Source organism: Seriola lalandi, unplaced genomic scaffold (assembly GCF_002814215.2).
Source record: "Seriola lalandi dorsalis isolate HSWRI2012SDOR001 ecotype SW California unplaced genomic scaffold, Sedor1 jcf7180002054380, whole genome shotgun sequence".
Lineage (NCBI taxonomy): Eukaryota > Metazoa > Chordata > Actinopteri > Carangiformes > Carangidae > Seriola > Seriola lalandi.
Genome location: NW_019524933.1, coordinates 12,133 through 21,872, shown reverse-complemented (window position 1 = coordinate 21,872; position 9,740 = coordinate 12,133). Strand labels below are relative to the sequence as shown.

Here is a 9,740-nt window from a genome sequence, read left to right as displayed (position 1 = left end):
TGTGTGTGTGTGTACCTTTAGCTGTGATGTGGCTCCAACATAAACAAACATGACATCTCGGCTGTTCATGGCGTGTTGGAAAAGCTGCAGACTGGTGAGAGTTCGAACCAGCGGCCTGAAGGACACAAGACAGACAGTCACAGTGTTCATCAACACACAGTGTGAACAACGGTAAACAGTCAGTGTGACGTGTGTAAAGGTTCCTGATTCCTGGATCTGCAGGACATCTGTTGTTGATGTTTGTTGTATGTTGTTGTTGATGTTGTTGTTGATATATTTGTTGTTGTTATTGTTGATGATGTTGTTATTGTTGATGATGTTGTTAATGTTGTTGTTGTTGTTGTTGATGTTTGTTGTTATTGATGTTGATGTTGTTGTTGATATATTTGTTGTTGTTATTGTTGTTGATATATTTGTTGTTGATGTTGTTGTTGATATATTTGTTGTTGTTATTGTTGATGATGTTGTTATTGTTGATGATGTTGTTAATGTTGTTGTTGTTTGTTGTTATTGTTGTTGATGTTGTTGATGTTGTTGTTGATATATTTGTTGTTGTTATTGTTGTTGATATATTTGTTGTTATTATTGTTGATGATGTTGTTATTGTTGATGATGTTGTTAATGTTGTTGTTGTTGTTGTTGATGTTTGTTGTTATTGATGTTGATGTTGTTGATGTTGTTGTTGATATATTTGTTGTTGTTATTGTTGATGATGTTGTTATTGTTGATGATGTTGTTAATGTTGTTGTTGTTTGTTGTTATTGTTGATGATGTTGTTGATGTTGTTGTTGATATATTTGTTGTTGTTATTGTTGTTGATATATTTGTTGTTATTATTGTTGATGATGTTGTTGTTGTTGTTGTTGTTGTTGAAGGTGTAATGTGTAAGATCTGGACAAATCTGTCTGGAATTTTAGTTTAAAATGTTTTTAAAAAATGAACTAACACCATCAATAGTGTGTGAAGGAGCCACAGTGAAGATGTCAGGACCAAGACCACCATCTGTTGTATTTCAGATATCTAATGAAACGAGCATGCTAACCAACTAGCCGCATCCCGGACCGTGTTGTAATACCACCTAGACACACTAGATGCTGTGTGAGTCAGTGTCGCGTGTAGTCTGCCCTCAGTCCCACGAAGAAGAAGAGCTTCCTCCAGCGCTTGAAGTAACGCTACAGCCCCGACCCAAACATATTCGCTGCCGATGAGCGTCACAGAAACGCGAACGTCATCTCCGTCCCGAAGAACCGCTCCGTCAGGAAACCACGTTCAACGGCAAAGAAGCAAAATCCCGGGTTAATGATGGTGTGCTTTTCCACCGCGGGAGACAGCTCCGGGTAAAGAGATGAGACTTCTTTTAGACAGGTGAGTAACATCTAAACTTGGTCTGTAGTAAAAGTATCATTAGTGCCAATGACAAACACTTCAAGTGGCAAACATGTAAGACGGTGAGGTTTTAGCGATGTAGTAGAATTCAGCCTGTTCCCGCGGCTGGTGTCCAGCTGATGCGCCACTAACTTTTCTTTTACAAGACAAAGAGACTGTTTGATCCAGAACCAGCGGGTTCAGGATCCACTGCCTAATACTGTCTTTATTTTAGCATATCCATATCTATCCTTACTATTTATTTATTATTTGTTTCTATTATTATTTACACAACAGATCTAACATGTTTGAAAATAAAGAACTTGTATGACCTAAACTAATTATCCTATCACGTTTGTCTGTATCAGGACCAGATGTCCAGTCCAGTCCAGTCCAGTCCTCCCCAGTGATGGACCAGCAGCTGCCTGTTCTTCTGCATCTGGCCTCATCAACCATCATCAACCACGTGACATCAACACCTTGAGGTATGATCCTGCACATGACTGATATTGTCTGTACTGTGATCTCCTGACAGTTTTGTCAACGCTTTTGTCCAGAGTTTTTTCAGTTTTATTTTTTTTAATATGTGTATCTATGTATATTTATCTTCTTGACTGTTGCAGTATTTTGCTTTTTTATTGTTATTTCCTGTTAATATGTTTTTTGGATACTGCACCAAACACCAAGCCAAATATCTTGTAAGTAAAAACCTACCTGGCAATAAACCTTAATATCTGATTCTGCCTTTGTGATGATGTCATCATCCCTTCCTCATGCTGCTGTAGCCTGACACCCATGTGTCCTGCAGGATCCCCTTGCTTTCATATTTTTATAGGTAAATAAAAACATAATGTTTGTACTACAAGTACTCATAATTTGTTTCAGTGCTCTCAACAATTTTAACTATCAACAATAAATGTACTTATGAATAATAAATTATAAGGAACAAGGGGAAAACAACAACAAGATTAACTGGACAGGGGCGAAGAGGTGAACTGCTGCCCCCTATGGAGGAGGGTCAAGTAGCACGATCTTATACATTATACGTTTAATGTTGTTGTTAATGTTGTTGATGTTGTTGTTGTTGTTGTTGTTGATGATGTTGTTGTTGTTGTGTAGGTGGTTCTCACCCTCCAACTCGATGAGCAAAGTCCATGATTCCATCTTTGGTTCTCGGTCCTGAATAATTATATTTCACACCTTTCTTCAACCTGAGAACAGAGAACAGCTGTTTAAACATCTGTACAAGCAGCAGTTCACTTTACCATCAGTCATTCGATCCACAATCCAGATGTGTTCAGACTCTGATTAGTCTTCTTTATGTGGAGGCCACCAGACTCTGGATCTGATTGGTTGATGTGCAGTGATGTCACAGTCAGGACTTACATGAGGATGGATGGATAACCTCTGACCTTGAACTCTTTGGCCAAACCTGGAGAAAACAACATCAGCTGTGACTTCTGACTGCTGAGGTCCGACCTCTGTGGTCTGACATCTCAGCTCTGACCTTTGACCTGTTTGTGTTAACTGTTGACACACAGATTTATACAGACCAACAGTCTCTGGTTCTGGTTTAAGCTTTCACACATGAACAAATGTGACGGCAGGAAGTCAGTGCTCAGGTGACTATCACACACCTGGCTCATCATATATACTCACCTGAGCAGCAGCTGGATTCATTCATTCTGTATTTATTAAAGAACAAGACTGGACCTCATACAGAAACATACTGTGGTTCTCCACATTCTTTAGATTTGTGACACACCGAAGTCCATCTAACCGGTGTGGGTCACACTGTTATACTTCTATTTTGATAGTGAGACTGACCAGTGTTGGCGGTGGCGTCTGATTTGCCGACATTGACCGGGGAACCGAGACTCTTCAGTTCTGATCCGATCTGATGCCAAACAGGATCCAGCTGTTTACAGAAGGTACACCAGGGGGCGTAGAACTGCACGAGATACAACACACACCATCACACACTACACAATAAACACAAACACACACTACAGACACTACAGACACTACACACACACACAGTACATGCTAGAGTTGTCAAAAAATCAATACTCAGATACTAATAGATACTAAAATTAGTATGGGATCAGATACTCATTAGCAACAGCATCGATACAACAGTTCTGTCTTCACCTCCTCCAGTTGACACACAGCTTCATACAGCAGAGCTGCAGACAGACAGGCAGACAGACAGGCACACCGCCCCTCCCCCCACCAGCAGCTGAACACAGGAACGCTAGTTGACGTTCACAACACTGAGCTGGTGTCGTCAGCATAAAGCTAAATTAACATGGCAGGTGCTGCTGCTGAAGGAACTTCACAACCTCTTTTAGTTGACAATGAAAAAAGCAAAAGTGCCGTTTGGAATTATTCTGTATTATTATTTTTACCTGGCCGGCGGCACATGTTAACGTAAGCCGTTTAACTATTAGCAGTTAGCCGATAGCCACATTAAGCGCCTGTTAAGTTATCATTAAGCTAGTGGCTAATAATAAAATGACTAACGTTAATGTGGGAGCTAGGCAGTAAATGTTATCAGTCCTGCCCGTCTGTAACGTTACTAGTTCATTTAACAGGATAACACAATTATTTGTGTCTGAAAAGTGTTATATTTCTCTTAAAGTCCCAAACTGAAGCTGAGAAACAGCAGCAGCCTCCCAACTCTGTTTGATCAGCAACCAAAACATGGTGCCAAGTCACAGTAGCTGAATACATTTGCATGTCATATATATATATATATATACATATATACTCCTCACAGTAAGGTTACTGTTGTTTTGTTTTTTTTGCACTACCTCAGACAATCTAAAAGTAGTGTTGTCATTGATGTTATTGTTTGTATTGTTCTGATCTTTATTTAAAAAAGGGTTAGGGTCATTTTTTTCTCCCCATGGAATCGAAAATGGTATCGAGTATCAAGTATTTTCCTGGGAAATTAAAGTATTGTGAAAACCCTACTACACACACACACACACACACTACACAGTTCTAACAGTAGAATGATAATGACTCTTTACACCTGTATCACTGTTATCATGGTTATAACCAGTCTATATACAGTGTATACACCCCCCTTCTATATTAATAAAACTGGACTGAATTGAATATAAAGAGTTTATTTTAATAACAATCATAATTAAATAATGACACGTACTTTAATGAGCCAGATGTCATCAGCTCCTCTGGTTTCCATGAAGCTGTTCAACACAATCACGCTAATTATTTACTCATCAAAATAAAATTTGCTGTGTGATAATTTAAAAGAAGCAGGAAACAACAAAACTTCAGAATAAAATGAAAAGATGAGAAAGCAGCAGCCATACGGAGGCTCAGAGGGGACAAAACAGAACAGCGGTAGTTTTATTAACACCTTAACACATCCAGTCAGTGGCTGCTCTGGAGCTTTTGATCACATCACATGAACCTCATCCACAGAAGAAAACATTAACATTAAACATCTACAACTCAGTGACAGGAATCATGTGATTCAGTCAAAAGCTCCAGAACAGCTACTAAATGGACCTGGACTGAATGTTTATTAATGATTTAATAAAGTTGAAGTGACGACTGAAAACCGGATGTTTGTACTCACGAGTCATCCAGCTCATCCACGAAGGCCGCCACCAGCGACACACACAGCAGCACTGACAACACACACACACACACACACACACACACACACACACACACAAAGATGGCGGACAGCAAACAAAATGAATTTTGTTAAAGACATGCAGACATGGAGGAACTGAGGTCTGAACCCTCTGCTGTAAAACAGCTGATTGTGTTTACATCAGCTGTCTCTCATGTCTGTTTATCACAGGAAGTCATTAACATGAACTTCATTAACCCTTCATTTCCTGCAGGTTATCGAGTCTCTGCAGAATCAGAGGAAAGAGTTTGGTGAAGACATACCTGAGAGACGGACTCTGTTCCTCGTGTCCAACATGTTGACTGATGGAGGAGATTAACAGACAGAGCTTATCTGCTAACTGCTAACAGACGCACTGCTAATCTGATTAACAGGTTACATTCAATCCACTGAAGCTTTATTGACAGCAGCTTTACATTAGCAACAGTCAACTGAGATTGTACAACAATATACAACAACATGAAACGGTGACGTCAGCAGAACACCCACGTTAATCAAATTTAGCAGCCGACTGACCAACAGGTGATTACAACTCCTGAGATGGAGGAAGGAAAGGATGGAAGGAGCGAAGGAATAAAAAAGGGAAAGAGAGGAAACAAGGAGGCATCGAAAGAAGGATGTGAGGAAGGAATGTAGGAGGTGAAGGAGGACAGGATGGAAGGATGTAAGAAGGAGATAAGAAAGGAAATGAGAAGGTGGGAGAGGACGGAAGAAGGTATAAATAAATCAAACTAAAGTTAATGAAACATGAACCTCCATTAAAACCTGATCCAGCTGATCATTGTCAGTCAGCTGCTAACGATGCTGACCAATCTATAATCAATAAAGTCAACAGAGGCTTCATCAGACAGGATCATTTCAGTTTCTCTTCAACGACCAAACAACACAAACATGTAACCATGACGACGCTTCACTTTCTTCTTTGTGTTTTTCTAGGTCAGGTGTCACGGAGGAAGCAGCAGAGGATTCCCCTCCGTCACAGCGCCCCCGTCAGGTGAGTCCCGGTCAGGTGAGTCCCGGTCAGGTGAGTCCGTGTGGGGTGCTGCTGTTTTCTGTGGGCTGTGCTGGTTGAGCAGGGCGGAGCTGCTGGAGCTGCTGGTCTTGGTGTTGGAGGGGTCAGCAGCTACATCTATAAACATGTGTCGGGTGGAGGCCGTTGATCCGTCAGCTTCACTCTCCGTCCAGCAGGACTCGCTGTCAGACACCGACGACAGCCGGCTCTTACCCCAGCGGCCATTAGTCCGCGCGCCGATGCTGAGCCGGACTCCCGCCGAGCCCTGCTCGGTGAGCGTGGCCCGGGGAGATGAGGTGCCACTCGAGCTGAAGGAGGAGCGCAGGTCCTTCTCCTGCAGCCGCAGCACGGCACGCAGCAGCGGGACGTAGCGGCCGATGGCAGCTCGGTACTTTGGGTGTGTGATGGCGTAGATGATGGGGTTGTGGATAGCGGAGGCCTTGGCGATGACTGCAGGGACTGAGTTCATATATGGAGTCAGCAGGTGGGCGTAGCCGGCAGTGGCGGTCAGAGCGACCGCAGAGTACGGAGACCAGGACAGCACGAACAGCAGGATCACTCCCAGAGCCACTTTCGCCATCCGCCACTCGCTGCGCAGACGTTCGTGCGCCTTGTTGGTCTCTCCACAGCTGAGCCGCTTCATCTCCCGCCCCGCCCGCCGCACCACCTGGAAGATGGCGAAGTAGCACCCGGCAATGAGGGCGAGTGGGATGAAGAAGACGAAGGCGAACAACAGGATGGTGTAGGTGCGCACGGTAGCCGTGAAGCTCATGTAGTCCCAGCTGCACGACGTCTGCAGGCCCTCAGGGACGTAAGCGCTCCACCCGAAGAACGGCGGCAGACTCCAGCCCAGAGAGTACAACCACACAGCCGCTAGCACCGCCAACACCCGCCGCCGACTCACCCCGCCCCGCAGGGCCAGAGGCCGCGTGATGGTGAGGCAGCGGTCCATCGCGATGGCGGTCAGCGTCATCATGGAGGTGATGCCGAACAGAGCGCCGCAGAAGGCGTACAGCTCGCAGGCGAGCTCCCCGAACACCCAGCGATGGTGGAGACTGGCCACGAAGAAGACCGGAGACTGCGTCAGAGACATCAGGAAGTCGGCGACCGCCAGGTTGACCACCAGCAGGTTACTGGGCGATCGCAGCGTCCGACTGCGACAGAACACGTAAATGACCAGAGTGTTTCCCAGCATGCCTGTCACCCCCACCAACAGGATGACAGAGCCAATAATGTAGTGGGCGTGGTCAGGCACATCCACGGTGGGAAACAGGTGAGGCTGCAGGTGGGATTGGTGTGTGGGGGTGTGGCCAGGCAGATGGAGCAGCTTCGACGTTCTGACATGGTGATGGCGGTTGGTCTGGAGGAAGGAGCAGTTTTCTCCCACAGAGCAGAGAGAGGAGGAGCTGGTGGGCTGGTGATGACTCATTGCTGCAGCTGGAGGTTGGCTAGATGTCGGCTGAATGTCGGCTGGAGGACGGCAGGATGTCGGCTGGAGGTTGGCAAGATGTCGGCTGGAGGTCGGCTGGATGTCGGCTGGAGGTTGGCAAGATGTCGGCTGGAGGTCGGCTGGATGTTGGCTGTTCAGTGAATCGTCTCTCTGTGGACTCGTGTGTCCGTCTGCAGCTCTTTATGTCCCGATGGTCTGACCGATGATGACGGAGGATCATTGATTGGACCTCAGACTGATCCATTAACTGTCTGCATTTAGAGGATAAATCAACATCTGGACCAGATGTGACCCAACTGTTGCAGTTTAATGTGGATCATCATTAACACCCTGAGGTTAATGAGCTTTTAACTTTAGTGAAAACAGGGTCACACTTCGTCACGTTTCTAGTGACGTCCTGTAAAGTCAGCGTGATGACTTTAATAAAACATGTTTCCAACATTGACGGTCTGAATGTCAAACTTCTTCTTTTGTTTCCTTGTATCAACACAGAAGAAACTTTCAATGATAATGAATATTTTTAAATGGATCTCAGTCAGTTTTCAGTCATTAAGATTTCTGAAGCTCATTAAAGGAGACCCACTTTAATTAGTTATTTGCATGATCTCTCCATAAATAGAACCATAAAGCAAAACCAAAGATGTTCTGTGATCTGTGATATCTCAGCTGGAAAATGCAAAAATTCAACAGGAAAAGAAATAAAGAGAAAAACTTCCTTGGCAGAAAAGTGAATGAGTTTTAATTTTGACAATACAGAGAAAAATCGTGTCACCGAACGCAGCTGATCAGGGTTTAAACCGTTCATTAGGTAACTAATATTTACAACAGCTGATTTTCGCAAACTGACATAATAAACAACTTATGTTATGAAGCTCAGACAGCTGAGACAACAGTTTTCATCAATGTTTCTGCTAAGCTAGGCTTATAGTTACTCACTGCTTCCAGTCTTTGTGCGTAGCTAGGCTAACAGTCCTGGACTCGGACTCACTGTTGAAATGTGGGGCAGCAGATATTGACTCCTCTGTGACCTTGATCACAAACAACTTTTTTCTCCCCCAAAATGCACCAGGAGTCCATCAACCTCAAGAGCTTTCCATCCGTCAGTCAATTGGTCGATCAGCAGGAGGGTGGGAGGAGCCTCCCACCCTCTTTGTCTCTGAGGCTTGTGTTTGTATTCAGTTGGTCTTAGTCCAGGATGTCAGTCTCCTGTGTCCAGGTGAGCAACAGGTGAGATGTCAGGTGGTGGGGGAAAGGCAGGGGGGCGGAGCCAATCTGTGTTTCAAGCTCCACCGCTTCACCAGCCTGCCCATCGTCCCTGTGAAACCACGAAGAAGATGAGGAGAGACAGACGGACGGCAGGGACAGCACTCACTCTGAGAGACAGACAGACAACAGATAGGTAACAGACAGACAACAGTCAGACAACAGACAGACAACAGATAGGTAACAGTCAGACAACAGTCAGACAACAGTCAGACAACAGTCAGACAACAGACAGACAACAGACAGACAACAGATAAGTAACAGTCAGACAACAGACAGACAACAGATAGGTAACAGTCAGACAACAGTCAGACAACAGATAGGTAACAGTCAGACAACAGACAGACAACAGATGGGTAACAGTCAGACAACAGACAGACAACAGATAGGTAACAGTCAGACAACAGATGGGTAACAGTCAGACAACAGTCAGACAACAGACAGACAACAGATGGGTAACAGTCAGACAACAGATAGGTAACAGTCAGACAACAGTCAGACAACAGACAGACAACAGATAGGTAACAGTCAGACAACAGTCAGACAACAGATAGGTAACAGTCAGACAACAGATAGGTAACAGTCAGACAACAGACAGACAACAGATGGTAACAGTCAGACAACAGACAGACAACAGATAGGTAACAGTCAGACAACAGTCAGACAACAGACAGACAACAGTCAGACAACAGACAGACAACAGATAGGTAACAGTCAGACAACAGATAGGTAACAGTCAGACAACAGATAGGTAACAGTCAGACAACAGACAGACAACAGATAGGTAACAGTCAGACAACAGACCGACAACAGATAGGTAACAGTCAGACAACAGATAGGTAACAGTCAGACAACAGACAGACAACAGATAGGTAACAGTCAGACAACAGACCGACAACAGATAGGTAACAGTCAGACAACAGACAGACAACAGATAGGTAACAGATAGGTAACAGTCAGACAACAGACAGACAACAGAT

The 9,740-nt window shown here is 44.4% G+C and overlaps 2 protein-coding genes and 1 long non-coding RNA gene across 3 annotated transcripts in view; 1 reads left to right on the top strand and 2 right to left on the bottom strand.

The window, feature by feature from the left end:
- Positions 1 to 5,402, bottom strand: part of LOC111657058 (protein disulfide-isomerase tmx3a-like) — a 9,628-nt gene extending 4,226 nt beyond the window's left edge. The window contains exons 1-7 of the mRNA XM_023409032.2: positions 5,299 to 5,402; positions 4,976 to 5,027; positions 4,538 to 4,580; positions 3,193 to 3,316; positions 2,752 to 2,797; positions 2,496 to 2,576; positions 16 to 115 (exon numbers count right to left, since the gene is read on the bottom strand). Of these exons, the coding sequence (XP_023264800.1) occupies positions 16 to 115; positions 2,496 to 2,576; positions 2,752 to 2,797; positions 3,193 to 3,316; positions 4,538 to 4,580; positions 4,976 to 5,027; positions 5,299 to 5,332 (480 nt within the window). The 5' untranslated portion in view covers positions 5,333 to 5,402. The remainder of the gene's footprint in view (positions 1 to 15; positions 116 to 2,495; positions 2,577 to 2,751; positions 2,798 to 3,192; positions 3,317 to 4,537; positions 4,581 to 4,975; positions 5,028 to 5,298) is intronic.
- LOC147818969 (uncharacterized) lies at positions 667 to 3,284 on the top strand. Its single transcript, XR_015437432.1, has 3 exons — positions 667 to 1,365; positions 1,734 to 1,850; positions 3,183 to 3,284. It is a non-coding gene; the product is annotated as an uncharacterized LOC147818969 (long non-coding RNA).
- Positions 5,403 to 5,410: 8 nt separating the features above from the next.
- Positions 5,411 to 7,476, bottom strand: LOC111657056 (melanopsin-like). Its single transcript, XM_023409031.2, has one exon. It carries the CDS (start codon positions 7,474 to 7,476, stop codon positions 5,980 to 5,982), a length of 1,497 nt encoding a protein of 498 aa, XP_023264799.1. The 3' UTR covers positions 5,411 to 5,979.
- Positions 7,477 to 9,740: the final 2,264 nt, after the last annotated feature.